Here is a 16,569-nt window from a genome sequence, read left to right as displayed (position 1 = left end):
CGACCAATTTCAAGTTATCAAGGCGACGTCACTCAGCACTGATCGTGGAATTGGGACAAGATGTGCACAGTAGGCTCTCGTCAGCTGCTGTGTGCTGTCCCCACCTGCACAGGGAGCATCTGTGGGGTCGCATTTTTCTTTGTGGTGTGGACCATCAAATATGAGAATTAAACTCATGACCTCAGTAAGACTCTAGTATGACACTATTTCTCAAACTTTTTGACCTCCTGGAAAAGGTGATACCGAGTAATAATGTAATTATAAGCCAAGTTTAACACACTGTAATCACTCTTACTATTTACTGCATTCTGATATTTTCCACTCTATTCTAATTAATTTAAAACAGTAAATTGTTTAGTGATTGCTATCTATTGTTTATTTAACAAATAGATGGCTGTTTCTATGAGTCAGGCTGCTTTTAAATACCTTACAAAGGTTGACTGGTTCCTCCATCATAACTACCCTGAAAGGTAGGTGCTGGGTTTGATTTTTATTACTTGGCAATGATGTTGCTTGTCTTACCAACCTCAGCTATGTTCTTCAAAGGAAATAAACTATACAAAGCACAGTGGTTTTAATCAAATGGATAGTGTCAAAATAACAATGTTTATCATTTACCCTGGGGTCTTTTAGTTTTTAATTTATTTTTTGTTTTTATTTTTTCTTCTTATTGAATTTATTGGGGTGACACTGGTTAATAAAATCATACAGGTTTCAGGTGCACAATTCCATAACACATTGTCTGTACACTGTACTATGTGTTCACCACCGAAGTCATTTCCTTCCATTACCATTTATTCCCCCCTTACTACCCCCCCTCCCCCACCCCCAGCAATCCCCACTGTTATTTATGTCCATGAGTATTTTCTCTTTTTTTCCTAAATCCTTCCACCCTTTCCTAGCTTTCCATCCACCCTCCCCCCACCTACAGATCTGGTGTCTTATTACATTTTATCTTATTCTCTAAGAGTATTGTGACTAAAAGGTTTTTGTGTGCTTAATGTTTAAAAAAATTTTTTAATCAGACTGTTAATTTTCAACTTTTCCAGATTTTCCTTCCCTAGAATGTTATGTCTAAATCATTAACTTTCTTTGGAACATTTACCTCTCAGAAAAAAACAAACAAACAAACTGATTTTGAGGACTCTCAGCCAAGACTAGCCAGAATTTTTCTGAATAATTCTAAAATGAATTGAGCAACAACTTCCTCTCCCATCAGCTCCATCTACAGCCCATAAGAGCCTCCCAGCTGGTGTCTCATGACCTTGCTGGTTTCTCTGACTTCCATTCTTGTCATCTCCAGCGGCTCTCCATGCTACTTAGAATAAAGCCCTGAACTTGATCAGAGCCCGTAAGGTTCTACTTAATCGACTCAATGATAGAAAATGTGGTCTGGTGGTTAAGGGTTTGAGGTCCACACTCTGGTCTCACTCCTTGCTAGTTGTATGACCTTGAAAACAATTGTTAATCTCTCCATGCCTCAGTTTACTAATCTTTAAAATGGGAAAATAATAGTATCACACCATAGACTTTTTATAAGGATTAAGTGAATGAATGCATAGAAGGGACTTAGAACAGTGCCTGGTATAGAGAAAGAACTTAATACACATCAGCTCCTCTTGTCTTCCCTCTCTGCTGCTCCAGCGCCTCTCTGAACTCTCATTCAGTTGCTTTAGGGGAAGGTTGTTTATACAAGTTCTTCCTGCTGCCTGAAAACATCCTTTTCCAGTCTCCATCTTATTCATTCCCACTTATTCTTCATGTCTCTGCTTAGCTCTCACTTCTCAGATGAGCCTCCTGAGCCCCTAGTTCAGGCCCCTGTGACAGTCTCTCATCACAGAACTTTCCTTTCTTTTGTAGTCCTGCCACAATTTATTCTTCCATGTTTACCCACAAGGTCACAGAAGCCTCAGAGTGATGCAGGCAGGGAGTCTTTCGGATGTATGTTCTATATCATTCTCAATGCCCAGCCTCAGCCTGGTGTAGCGCTCTGCACTCTGTCTGCTCCAAGCAGCTGGGAGCCTAAACACTGCCTTTTTAGTATCGGCTTTCATCCTGTCCTGTTCTTAAGTGCCTTTCTTTGTGGTTCTTTGCTTGTTCTCTCTTTTATTTAAATAACTTTTATTCCTTTATTTTTCTTTTTTGTAAGAGGAATACATGCTCACCCTAGAAAATTCCTCACTACTGATTTGTTATCTTGTACTTATGTGTTCCCTGTAAGCCATCTAAAAGTTCTGGGAAACAAGTTAGAGATAGAAGTGCATCATTATAGGGAAATAATAAACTAAAATAGCTGTGAGATACCCACTTAAATATTTATCTGTTACATCAAAATTACATTTCCTTAATTATTTAGCTTGAACAGTGAAGGCAAAAAGTTGTTTTGCCAGACGGCATCCAGTGTGGGGAACTACAGAGAATGGCTGCTATTTTTAGTTTTTAAAGGGCAATATGAACCTCCAAGGAAGTGAGCATGTCTCTTTTTTCATGCTCACATCTTTATGAGTTTTGCACAAACCAACATTGTTTTACCTAAATAGAACACTAACAGCTAACAACCACAACAAAAAGAGTTCAAACTATAAGTCGAAATTAAAAACAAACAATTCAGAGGGAAACTAATCATGGAACCAAGGGGAATAGTATTCAATACATGAAAGTTTAAATTGTCCAGGGATAAATTTTCTTGTCCATTCTGAAGACCAAATGATGATGGGTTCAACTTGACCTTGCCCTCTGAGAGGCCAGAAAAACTTTCCAGCTAAGACTTCTAGTGCTTCTCACTTGGAAAGAGTCACTGTATCCCCAAACTTACACTAGCCTCTGTTGAGCTGTGGAGGGATAGGATGCTCTGGGTTAGGATCTCAATGAATACACATGGACTGGGGCCTTAGCATTTCTTTAAAAATAAACTCTAGCTGAGAATTCATTGTCTGCCCAACAGCTCCTACCTACAGGTTTAAGATGCTTACTGAGTGTTTAAAAGTGTTAATAATGTAGTGTTTAAACACTATTAATAGTGTTTAATAGTGTTAATAACTTCTTAGATTGCCAGTTCCTGGCATTGAAACAATGCTGAATTGGCAATCATCTTCAAAAGTGCAAATTATACATGGTGTTTTTCTTATTGAAAAAGGAATTTGGATTTTCATTAAAACAGCTTCCTCTTCTAAGAGAGGTGAAGGAGAGTTCTCTAGGATGTGGCATACTCTGAGAAATATTTTTTATATTGGTGTTGCTTTGTAAAACAAGAGCTGGTGCTAATGGGCATCTGCATTTAAAAAAAGGTGATTTTATGAGCACTAAAATAATAATTAGTATATAATGTTCTCTCTTAATTGAGTACTATTCATTCCATGGTGACATCAAAGGTTGGTAAAGAAGTTTTTAAGGGTCATGAATCCTACCCTTTATTTATGAATGATTCATACCAGCAATAAATAATATTTTATTAAGAATTTACATTTTTTCAGTTTATGAACATATTCAAATCACACTTGGAATTTTCAAATAGTTAATTGTTTAAAAAGAAAACCAAGATTTATTTTTCTTTTAAACAATACTTATAAAATGGTAGTAAGCATTTTATTAATCATAATAATTTAAAATGTTTTTACTTCCGCTTAATATATTTCAACCAAGTTTTATTGATTTTGTTTCTTTAACCTTTATATATATTTTATCCAATGATTCCTTTAAATCTTGTCTCATCAAGTAACATGGAAGCTCAGCGTATTTGCTGAGTAAAATTTGTCAAGGCCTGATAATTTCTTAGCAACAAAAATGGTGAAGTGGATAAATGTATGAAAAATAATGTGCCACAGTTTTTCATGTATAAAAACCATACTACCAATAGTGTTAGTAAGTTTTGAGATTTGAGGATCTCTTCATAACTCCCAACCTCAACATCCGTGTGTCCACAGAGAGGCACGCACTCACACATCGTGTGTCGTCGATGAGGAAAGGCCCTACTCCTTCAGACGCTTTAGCCTAACCAAAGTGCAAAGACTATGGGGAAAGGGCAGGTTCAATATCTTTTTTTTTTAACTTTATCTTTTAATTACAGTTTACATTCAATATCAGGTTGTATTAGCTTAAAAATATAGATTTAGAATCTCGGATTCAGAGTGTCACCCATCACTAAGACTTCCTCGTGGTAAAACGGATTCCTTCTCAGCACCAGACTCCAAGCCTGAAGACCTGGTTGTGGTAATTTCTGTGGGCCTCTTATTAAATGACAAGACTGGACCATTGTACTTTGATTTGACTGTTGAACTAGATTCATTTGACTTTATGAGGTGTGTATGTTTTATAATTAGCACATGACATATTGCCTCTAGATAGGTAAGAGCAGCCATAAAGTTAAGAGATTGTCAACAGCAGCCAGACAGGTGTGGGTGTCAATTCCAGCTCTGCTCATCCCTTACTAACTGTGTATTTGAATCTGGGTGTTATTTTACCTTGTTGGGCCCTGTTTCCAGATTTATAAAGTAGTATAATAATCTCTATCCCTTAATTTCTCTGAGAGTGTAATGAGATAATGTGTGAAAACGCTTGGCTTAGTAACCAGTAATGGCTATCACTATGAAAAGGTAAAAAGGACTCAGGATCCACACCCAGGGACGTGCAAAGGCACAAAGAGCCTTCTCCGTCTCTATTTTTTTTTCAGTATGCGACCCATTATCTTGAAGTTCCATGTGTAAAACAGACCTCGAACAAGAGAACACTTAGAATTTTATTGTTTAAGTTTAAATTTAAGTAAAATTAAAAAAAATTTAAAACCCTTTCACTTTACATAAAGTTTAAAAATTTTTAATAAAATAAAATAAGTAAATAAATGGATAAACTCATTTCAGGTGATGAAGAAAGGCACATCCATACTTCCACTTTGCAGCAAATAAAAACTGTGACGGATCAAGTGAGGCAAAGGGAAGAAAACGCTGCGCATCCCCAGCCAGCCAAGAGGACAGTGCTGTCAATGCCATCAGTCGCCACAACACAGAGGCCTGCTCCTGAGCAGGCTGGGCCCCAGGAGCCCTCATTCCAATCTGGAATCCTGAGAACTCTGTCCCAACAGGACGTCCGAGCGGAGATTTTCCTGTGGAGCTTTCTGCTGTGGTCGGACACCGTAGAAATGATGCGTGTGGCCGGTCACCACGCCGTGTACAAGTCAGCCTGGCTATACCCAGTTTATATATTTAGTTTTATTTCACTTCTGCGAATTATACTCACTCCTCAGAACCCTCTTCTGAATTCCCTGGGCATCCTGCTCCAAGATTTACCCTTTATTTTTGTCAGACTCAGTTTAATCATTGACTTGGGAACTATCACCCCTGTATTGGGCCTTTGCAAAAATGTACTGGTGACTCTCTCTTATGTTTACTTCAATCACTTAACCAAATTAAGGGTGTTCTCTACCTTTGAATTCTCTTCATTTTAAAAAGAAAATGTAATATAGTCAAATCTCTTTATTATGCATGTGTACACATTTGTATTCTTATTATTTTCTGGGGCATAAGTTTTTTCAATATATAAAGAAATAAAAATAGGTTGTAGAAAATAAACTATTTTTAAAATTCTAAGATCAGTTTTTTATGTGTATGAATGGTGCTAAATATAAGTAAATTTATATTCTTGTAAATTGGCTCCCCTGGATCCGTAGAAAATACAAGTAGTTAATCTCAGTTGATAATGCATACTGCAATTTTCTAAAACATTCTTCAATAAGGGCTTAAAAAATTAGAACATGTTTCTCCACTAAGTCCAAGAATGAGATTTTATAAATCATAGTAAATTAATTACATTATATTAAATTAAAAGCATTACAAGAATTAAAGAGTTAAAATTAATTTTTAGAAAGTACACGGATTTATCCAATAATTTTTAGATTATACTTTTCAAAAATCTAAATTGTAGATTTAGGGTCTCCTTCAAACAAGGAATTATATTCTTCATTCCACTGTGATAAGTGACTTTTATGTATTACTTGAATTAAGCATAAAAAGGAATTCTGTTTAACAGATATTTGGCTCAATTTAAGGCTTAGCTCTTGCATTAGAACTGAAGTACTAACCTAAAGATTACTTATGGTTAATAAAGTCAAGGTACATAAGTAATACCTAGATAAAAGTTTATGATAGGAAGCCATAATTCAAGATATAGATATCAAGGTAAAAGAGTATTTCTGGAATTTGGTACCATCATAAAAATAATCACATACAAGTCCTATTTAATATTAGTTGAAATTACAAATGTAACAGCAAATACACAAGTTTGTGTCTAACGTGATTTTATATAGTGGATATCTTGATGTAAATAATGAGATACATAACTATGTAGTTTGTCTTCACTATGTTGGAACACTCTTGAATATTCATAGTAGGGGCTCTTCATTTTATATGAGTTTTCAGATGCTAAAAAAGAATTGTGAGAGACTTCTGCATGCAAAGTAATGTTTCACAGAGCCAGTCTCTTCACTGATCTTCGAGAATGAGCAGGTTAAGACTGGATAACTGAACTTGGCTGCCGCCCTGCTCTCTACCAAAGTTCCTAGTCACTGTTTCCTGCTTTAAGGTTTTCCCTCACACTGTCAGAGGTCTATTTGCAGCTGAAAAACCCTTAGCTTCTGGATTTATCACTTTGGGCAAGTTCTTTGACTGCTGTAAGCCCTAGTTTCCTCATCTAAAAGATGAGATAATAATAGTACTTTGATACACTTAAATAGTACTTTAATAGGTTGAGAGCATTAAATGAGGGAGGGAATGGTTTCTTCACATAGTCTGACAAACAATAGTAACTCAATAAATGCTAAGTATTTTAATTGTACCAAATCAAAGAAAGAGTAGTAGCTAAGTGCATTGTTTAATTTTCCTATTGTATTCTTTTTTAAAATTTATTTTTCAAAAATTTCATTGTATTTTTCCATTACCATTTAGTCCCCTTATATTCTTGTCTCCCCCCACAGTCACCCTAGTGCTGTCTGTGTCCATGATTCCTTTCTCCTTTTTGCTCAATCCCTCCACCAACTACCCTCCCCACCTTAGTTTTCATCCTGCTCTCTATGAGTCTGTCTCTATTTTGCTTGCTAGTTCAGTTCGTTCATTAGATCCACATAGGAGTGAAATCATATGGTATTTGTCTTTCTCAGACTGGTTTATTTCACTTAGCACAAGGTTCTCCAGGTCCATCCATACTGTTGCAAAGGGTAAAACTTTCCTCCTTTTTATGGCCAAGTAGTATTCTTTCATGTAGATATTCCAAAGTTGCTTTATCCACTCATTTACTGATGGACACTTGGGCTGATTCCATGCTTTGTTGATTGTATATAATGCTGCAATGAACACGGGGGTGCTTATGTTTTTTTAAATTACAATTTTGGGTTTCTTTAGATATATTCCCAGAAGTGGGATCACTGGGTCAAAAGTTAGATCTTTTTTAATTTTTTGAGGAAATTCCACTGGTGTCCACAGTGGCTGCACCAGTCTGCATTCCCACCAACAGTTCACTAGAGTTCCCCCTCTCCACATCCTCACCTGCAGTTGTTGTTTGTGAATTTATTGATGATAGCCATTCTCACAATTATGAGGTATCTCACTGCTATTTTAATTTGCATTTCTCTGATGACTAGTGACATTGAGCATTTTTTTCATTTGTCTGTTGACCATCTGTATGTCCTCTTTGGAGAAGTGTCTATTTTGGTCCTTTGCCCATTTTTAATTGGGTTGGTTTTTTGGTTTCTTTTTTTGGTGTTGAGTTTTGTAAGTTCTTTATAAATTTTAGATATTAACCCCTTATCAGCTGTATCAGAGAATATGCTCTCCTATTTTGTGAGCTGTCTTTTTATTTTGTTGACATTGTGCTTTGCTATGCAAAACCTTTTTAATTTGACATAGTCTCATTGGTTTATTTTTTTTCATTTGGTTCTCTTGCCTGGAAATATATCTGATAAAATATTACTATGAGCTATGTCCAAGATTTTGCTGCCTGTGTTTTCTTCTAGGAGTTTTATGATTTGGGGTCTAACATTTAAGTCTTAGATCCATTTTAAAGTTATTCTTTTGTGTGGACTGATTTCATTTTTCTGTGCATACAGACATTTGATAAAATTTTGCACACATTTATGATAAAAACTTTCAGCACAGTGGGAATAGGGGGAATATACCTGAGCATTATATATATAAAGGCCATATATGACAAACCCAGTGCCAGCATGATATTCAATGGGCAAAAACTACAAGCATTCCCCTTAAGATCAGGAACAAGACAGGGATGTCCGCTTTCACCACTCTTATTCAACACAGTACTGGAAGTCCTAGCCACAGTGATCAGGTAAGAAGAAATGAAAGGCACCCAAATTGGAAGGAAAGAAGTAAAACTGTCTTTATTTGCAGATGACATAATTCTGTACATAGAGAACCCCAAAGACTTCACCAAAATAAATGGTGGAATCTATTAGAACTGATAAATGAATTCAGCAAAGTAGCAGAATCTAAAATTACTATCCAGAAATCAGTTGCATTTTTATATGCCAATAATGAACTATCAGAAAGGGAAATTAAGAAAACAGTCTTATTTACAATTGCTTCCAAAAGAATAAAATGCCTAGGAATAAACCTAACCAAGAAGGTAAAAGATCTGTACTTGGAAAATTATGAGACACTGAAAAAAGCATTCGAAGAAGAAACGAATAAGTGGAAGCACATACTGTGTTCACAGACTGGAAGAATTAACAGCATTAAAATATCCATACTGAAAGGTTTTCTTAGGTTCTGCCGAGGAGTAAATGCTAATCAGCCACAAAGTTAGGCAGTATAGAGCTTTACTGGGGTTTGCGTACCAGGTGAAGTTTCCAGGTCTGCACAGTGGGGCTGGAGAAGTCACGCCCGAGCAGGGAATATGGCGGGGTTTCATTTTGGTTGGCTCTCTTCGTGGGAGCTGGGGATTGATCCTCCTTGAACAGATCAGCAACATGTCATTGGTGGTTCTCCTCGTGCCCTGGTTTGACGTCAGCCGTCTTTTCCAGGTTGTAGTTCAGCTGCCATTTTGTCCTACCCCGCCCATCCTGACACATACTACCCAAAATAATCTAGAGAGTCAATGAAATTCCTATCCAGATTCTGACAACATATTTCACAGAACTAGAATAAGTATTTCAAAAATTTATATGGAACCACAAAAGGCCCCACATAGCAGAGCAATCCTGAGAAAGAAGAACAAAGCTGGAAGAATCCCATTACTTAATATCAAACCAGGGCCACAGTACTCAAAACAGCCTGGTGCTGGCATAAAAACAGGTACATTGCTATGTGGAACAGATTAGAGAGCCCAGAAATAAACCACATCTTTATAGTCAATTAATATTTGACAGAGGAAGTAAGCACATACAATGGGTTAAAGACAGTTTATTCACAAATGGTCTGGGAAAACTGGACAGATAAGTCCTGTTGTATTCTTTCATGTCCCTGCTTACACTCAAATATAATAATTTCAACCATGAATTTGTAAAAAAATAATATGTAAAATCTAAAGTTTATCTGAGACTAATTTTTTAGCAAGTAATACTATGTTCAGAAATGAGAATGTACTGAATGTACAGATTAAAGTAATGTGAGTATTCACTAATCAGGCACTTGAGTGTTCCCTGTGAGTTCTTGTAGAATCCTATTATAGTACTTTATTAAGGCTTTCATTGTATGTTTACTTTTCTGAGTCATCCATTAATTTTTAAATTCCTCAAAGGAAGGCCTGTGGTTATTTTGTTTAACAATGTATATCTTAGTCTTCATTTATCAATTAAAAAATGTATAATACCTAACTCTAAAAATATTAATATAAATAATTTCTTTTAAATTATGAAATATTTTTATTAAGAATATAAAACCAAGTAGCTGATTTGTAATATTCCTAAATATGAAAATATATTGCATAAGTTTATATTTACCTCTATTGGAATATGTAATATGAACAGTGCTCATACTGAAAAGTATTATTTACTTGAATTTTGTATCTTATATTTGAATGCGGATGTGTTATTTTGGAAAGTTGTAACATTTTATACAAATAATAAACATATACAAAAGATCACATGTAAGAGGGAAATTATTTAGTATCTAATTTAATATTTTATTTAATTTAAGAGTATACACATGTTTATAATAAAGTCTTTAGTATGTAATAGAAACTGCAGCAAATTATGCTAATGAAACATTTATAGTTCTACAGTGTGTGATTAAAAGTTATATTATTAAAATTATATTGCAATTCTCATAGCTGCCAATGTCTGTTGATACTAAGGCCCATATCAGTTTTGAGTCCTTTTGAAAAGCTTACTTTTCATTCTGATGGGGTGACTGAGTTGGCAGGAGTATCATTCCATACAACAAAAGGTTGCAGGTTCAATCCCTGGTCAAGGACCATGTGAGAGGGAATCAATCAATATTTGTCTTGCACATTAATGTTTCTCTCTCTGTGTGTCTCTCTCAGATCAATAAACATGTCCTCAATTGAGGATTTAAAACATTATTAAAAATGAAACTGCCTTAGGACTCAGCAATTACACTTTTGGGAATTTATACAAAGAAACCCAAAACACTAATTGAACAGAATACATGCATCCCTATATTTATTGCAGGGTTATTGACAGTAGCCAAGATTTGGAAATAAGCCAGTAGATAAGTAGATAAAAAAGCAGTGGTATGTTTACACAATGGAATACTAACTACTCCATGATAAAAAACAAGATCTTACCCTCTGAAATACCATGAATGGACCTGGAGAACATTATGGTAAGTGAAATAAACCAGGGCAAGTGTAAGAGGGTGCAGCCAGAGGGCTCCCAAAAGAAGGATTTGTAATGGGGTCCAGAACTCAAGGTGTCCAGGAAATGTTAGAAAGATATATAGGATGTCCTCACCCTCCACCACAGGTGTGAATTGGGGGAAGGGACACATGGGGCAGGGCCATTGAGAGCTGTTTTGCATAGCAACAGCTTTGCAGCTAACCTCTGGTGTGGTCATTTAACACATCTACAACCTTTAACTGGTTGCATAGATATGTTAAATAGCTGTGGCCAAGCTCTGAGTCAGGGAGATGGAAGGAACTTCCCTGCAAGATGTAACTGGGAGGCAACTCCCCTTAGTTACAGTGCCTTTGTGGGAGCTTGGAGATGATTGGCTCCAGGACATGGGGCCACCACTGCGCAGACTCATGATGGCAGCCCAGTAAAGCTGGAAGGATATTTAAACCCAGGCTCGGCAGCCATTGGAAGGAGCCACGCGGCTGTGGCAGTGGAAAGAGGATCACGAGCCTGCAGCCATGTAAGGAGAACCATGCACTTTTGGCAGAGTGGGGACCCCCATCCCCACCCCCCACCACAGCCATGAGAAGAATCACCATGAGGCTTTAGCAGAGAACCACCACGCGGCTTTAGCTGGAGATCCCAGCAACACAGCTGATGGTGCTGGGAACCGAGGAAGGCCTCCCAGCTGAGCACAGATTACTGGGAAGAACCGGGGGCTGCCTGAACCATGTACTTCTATTTCTTTTCCTGAGATACGGTACCCCAGACTGGGCAAAGTAGGGAAGGAAGGACTGTGTGTGTTTGTGAGTGTTTTAAGGGATTTTAGGATTTTGATGAAGACATTAAGTCATTACTCTGGAGTATGTATAACTTGAATAAATAATTTCTTTCTTTAAATCACCAATCCCTAACATGGAGAGCTATAATTCTCTGGCAAAGGGAAAGGTGAACCTAGTACAGAGGGACCCCAGGAGAAATGGGGGTCAATTCAGTAGCATTGTGGGATCCTCTTCCTTGGTGGCGAATCAAGGAAAATCATGGGAGACCACATGTGCAGTAGCTTTAAAGTAATACAACTACCTGTACATGCACAGTAAAAGCCCACCAGAACTAGCCAGGAAGGATCCGCCTTATAAGAAGAGAGTCTCTCCAGCCCATGAGATCAATCTCTGCTTGGAGTTGGCCTGCTCCCATGTTCTCTGCTGTAAACTCTGGGTGCTCGGTTCAATTCTTTGTCCCAATCACCAGGAACCTGGTTACCTGTGCCCACCTGTGACACAAGAAAGACAAGTACCACATGATTTCACTCATATATGGAATGTAATGGACAAAATAAACTAACAAACAAAGTAGAAACAGAACCATTCCAGGTTCTAGTTCTCTGGGTTCTATTGCCTGCCACCGAAAAACCATGAGCCCCAATGCCAGAGTCTTACGAAAAGAACAGCAACTGTTGACTCAAAAATGGTGGAATTCTGCCATTAAATCCCACTCCCTTTACGTAAAAAAAACACCCATAATTACATAGTCCTGCCTCCCCTTGCCAAACCAGGTTGGCCAGGGCTATCGTCTCTCAGGAAAAGAAGTAGAAGTCTGTAGCTCAGCTGGGCAGATTACCATCTGTATTCTGGCTTCTTTCAGTCATCCCTGCTCAGCTAGGCTCACGCTGTTAATCCAAAACCACATGGCACTTCCTCATGCTGGGCCTGTGGGGAGTCCTGCATCCTTTCAAACCACACGGCCAAGATCACTTCCAAGATGCATGGTTAAGTGAGCAAAGGCAGCCCCATACTTTGGTTTAAATCCCGATGTGGATCTTCTCTGTACCCCATTTCCGACTCCTCCCACAGAGGGTTACACCTGCCAGTGCTCTGGTTTCTTCTGCCTTTCTTGGCTGCCATGTTAGTCTGGGCAAGCATGACCTTGTGATGTAGGAACTGCCTCCAAGCCGCTGCCATGCCCATCTCACTGGCTCCAAGTGTGGGAGGCACAGCCATTTAACATTACTAAAGCTCAATTTTTCTTGCATTAAATTGGAATGTTAATGGATGTTTAAGAAATGTCTTTTTTCTCTACAATGTATTTTTTAAAAAAAGATTTAGCTACCTTAGAGAACATGTTCTGAAGAACATTTGAGAGGATAAATATAAAATTTATACTCTAAGTTGCTAAAATTTATAGGTAACATTACATACTTATTGTAGACCCTGACTTTTCTGTGTCTTGATTTCTATCTATGAAGTTTTCAGATCATAAAATATATATTTTTTAATTTTATTCTTAAAGTTTTTTGAATTATTAAATGCATCAAATAACATTCTAATTGAATTATTTTGTAAAGTTAAATAAATATATCATAAAGATGTGTGCCACACCAAACAAATCAATATTGATCACAAAACTGCAAAACTCACAGGCTCTTCAAAACATGTGCATACCGCACAGTAGGTTACAATAAATCTAGATATATTATCTGAAAAGAATTACAATTAGAGCCAAATTCTAGATAAATAATCAAACACAAAGTTCTTTGACTACTGTGAGGTAATTGTTTTCTATTAAAACTGCAAACACTTATAGGTGTTTTGGTATATTAAGGCAAGGATTGGGAGATGTGAGAAATAAGAACATGAAAGGCTTGTTCCATCTTTTCTGTTTTTAAATGTTTCCTCAGCTGCTTCATTGTATCTTCTTTCTTCTGTCTGAGTCAAAATTATCTTGATGCCATTTGTGCAAATTCACACATAAAAAAATAGGCTTGTTTGAGTAAAACAATTCTGCATCCATCGTCAGCTTACCAGTTTTCAATGATAGAATTTGTTGAGATGATTTTCTTGGAATTACTTCAGTGCAAAGGATCCACTAAGTTCATCTTAACATGGAATTGCATGGGTGTGTGGTAATGATATTTGCGAAAGAGAATGTCTAGGAGGAAATGAAATAGTTCAGTAATTGTCTTGCAAATTAAAAAAATGAAGGTTTTCTTTATTTTATAGATACTTCTTTAGCTTAAAGAAAATACTAGATAGACACAACCATCATCGTTAATGACTAAGAAAAAGTCAGAACTGAAACATAGCAAAAGAGTATAAAGAAGATGGTAAAAGTTGAATTTTATTTTTATTGTAGCAAAATAAACATAGTCTAAAACTTACCATTTTAAACATGTTTACATGTACAATTCAGTGGGTTTAAGTATTTCACAATGTTGTGTAACTATCACCACTATCTGTTTTCAGAGCTTTTTAGTATTCCAAACAGAAATTCTGTACCTATTAAGCAATAACGTTCATTCCCCCCGCCCCCACCAGTTCCTAGTAACCTCTATTCGCGGTCTCGAAGAATTTGCCTATTCTGTATACATCATATAAATGGAATCATAGAATGGTTATTCTTTTGTGTCTGGATTCTTTCATTTAGCATTATTATGTTTTTAAGATTGCACATTTTGAAGCAGGCATCAGAATTCCTTTTTGTGGCTAAACAATATTACATTATACATACACACACTCACATACATATGTACACATTGTTTATCCATTCACGGGCTGATAGATGCTTGGGTTGCTTCTATCTTTTGGCTACTATGGGTAAATGCTGCTATGAACATTGGTACATGAATATCTGTTTGAGTCTTTGTTTTCACTTCTTTGGGGCATATACCTTCAAGGGGAATTGCTGGATCATATGGCAATTCTAGTTTTAAATTTCTGTGGAGGTTACAGACTGTTTTCCATAGTAGCTACACTGTTTTACATTTCCATCAGCAACGAGCAAGGGTTGTTTTGTTGCAATGCATTGTTTTGCTGTTGCTGCTGCTAAGTTGAACTTCTTTATATATTATGGATATTAATTCCTCATCAGATATATGATTTACAAATATTGTCTCTCATTCTGTGGGTTGTTTTTTCATTCTTTTGATAGTGGCCTTTGATGCACAGGGTTTTTTATTGCAATTTTGATGAAGCCCAATTTATCTATTTTTTCCTTTGTTGCCTGTGATTTTGGTGTCATATCAAAAAAATTCATTACCAAATCCAATCTCATAAAATTTTTTCCTGATGATTTTTCTAAAAGTTTTATAGTTTTAGGTCTTCTAGAACACACAACTCTGATAGTTGGAGGACAAGGTCTTTATTGTCCACTCTGTGTCCAGCAAGCTGCCTCAGAAACTTACTCTATCACCCCCACGGCTATTTGCTACAACGTTGGGGAAGGGAAGATGGTAGCCACTAGCACAAGGGAAAGATTGAACATCACCGGAATTTACCAGCCTCTGCATCAGGCTCTCCACTGGATGCTCCAAGTTTTCTACTGGAGTCCAGAGTCCAAAGTAGTTACTTCAGGCCGTCTGTCAGTTCAATAGCTGTTTAGGGGGAAAGAATGGGCCACCACTCTTCTAGCCTAATAAACCTTTATTTTATTTATTTATTTATTTTAAAGATTTTATTTATTTTTAGAGAGGGAAGGGAGGGAAAGAGAGAGAGAGAGAAACATCAATGTGTGGTTGCTGGGGGTCATGGCCTGCAACACAAGCATGTACCCTGACTGGGAATCGAACCTGCGACACTGTGGTTCTCAGCCCGTGCTCAATCCACTGAGCTACACCAGCCAGGGCAATAAACCTTTATTTCAGTGAAGTCCAGATCATGGCATAAAATTTTGGGGAAATAGTTGGCTTTCTTTTGCTTAAAGCCATGGATTTTACCATTGATTCTTCTTGGCCGTATGACACATTCATGTAATACAAAGAAACCCGGAATGGGAATGTAGAGAAAATTCAATTAAATTTTATGTGCTTCTGAAATTGATATAAATACAAATTAGGCCATACTTTTTGAATTATTGTTACTTATTTACCTTTAGAAGCCACAAATGGCTTGTTCAAAATCCATTTTTTTCATGATAAATTAGTGAAGCAATGTTTTAGAAACGTTTTTGTTTCATGTGTTCTGTTTTGTAACCAAACTTTCTGTCAGTTAAGCATAGGTTTAATGGAAAAGAAACAGTTTGTCCTGTGCCCTACATTTTCACCATCTTTTGTCATCTTGTCAAAACAATCTTAAATTTAGAGTGTTAAGAACAACAACAACAACAACAACAAAACAAACCAGCAAGACGGTGATAACACACTTCTTATTAGGAAAAAAGTTTATAACTCTATTGTAAAAATAGTGAATCTTGGAGCTTTTCCACCTGAAGATAAACTAGTCCTTAACATTTAAAAAAATACATGTCCAGCAACTTCTTTCTAATTGCTAACATTTCTCACGTTCTGTTGTGGGTGGCCTATCTAGCCACCATAGCCGATTCAAAATGTTCTTAAGTCATGTTTTCCTTCTGAAAAATAGAAAAATAGATGTCTCGGGATTAATATTGTGTTTATGATAGATTTGTTGCCATTTTTTAATGAAAGAATTTCAACTGCCATGTGATGAATATATCTATTTTTGATCAAAAGAGCAGATTTTCCCCTAGCAGGAGGACTCATTCAAGCTAGAAGAGGATCACTGTGGGTGAGGCCGGGTAGCAGAGCTTTACTGCAAATCCTGTGTTGGTGTTTTCTCTGGCTTTCTCCAGAACTTTCAAGAGAAAGACTTCTGGAACTTTCTCCCAGCATTGCTGTAATTTCCTCAGGTCTAGGCCTCTTTTTCACTATTCTCCCAGCTAGAGGAACAAAGCTCCATGTGCAGTTTCTTTTGAAGCTTTCAAAGAAAAAGAGATACTCTAAAAAGCACTGATTATGGAAAATGAGGGGGATGGATTCCAGC

At 36.8% G+C, this 16,569-nt stretch overlaps 1 protein-coding gene across 1 annotated transcript in view; it reads left to right on the top strand.

Moving 5' to 3' along the window:
* The window catches only part of TMEM236 (transmembrane protein 236), a 42,251-nt gene extending 36,669 nt beyond the window's left edge, over positions 1-5,582 (top strand). The window contains exon 4 of the mRNA XM_045858050.1: positions 4,857-5,582. Coding sequence (XP_045714006.1) covers positions 4,857-5,440 — 584 coding nt within the window. The 3' untranslated portion in view covers positions 5,441-5,582. The remainder of the gene's footprint in view (positions 1-4,856) is intronic.
* The last annotated feature ends 10,987 nt before the right edge of the window (positions 5,583-16,569 follow it).

Source organism: Phyllostomus hastatus, unplaced genomic scaffold (genome assembly GCF_019186645.2).
Source record: "Phyllostomus hastatus isolate PE091 unplaced genomic scaffold, TTU_PhHast_1.1 phas_scaffold_1674, whole genome shotgun sequence".
Taxonomy (NCBI): domain Eukaryota; kingdom Metazoa; phylum Chordata; class Mammalia; order Chiroptera; family Phyllostomidae; genus Phyllostomus; species Phyllostomus hastatus.
The sequence above is the reverse complement of the archived record's forward strand: the minus strand, read 5'-3'. Positions and strand labels throughout refer to the sequence as shown.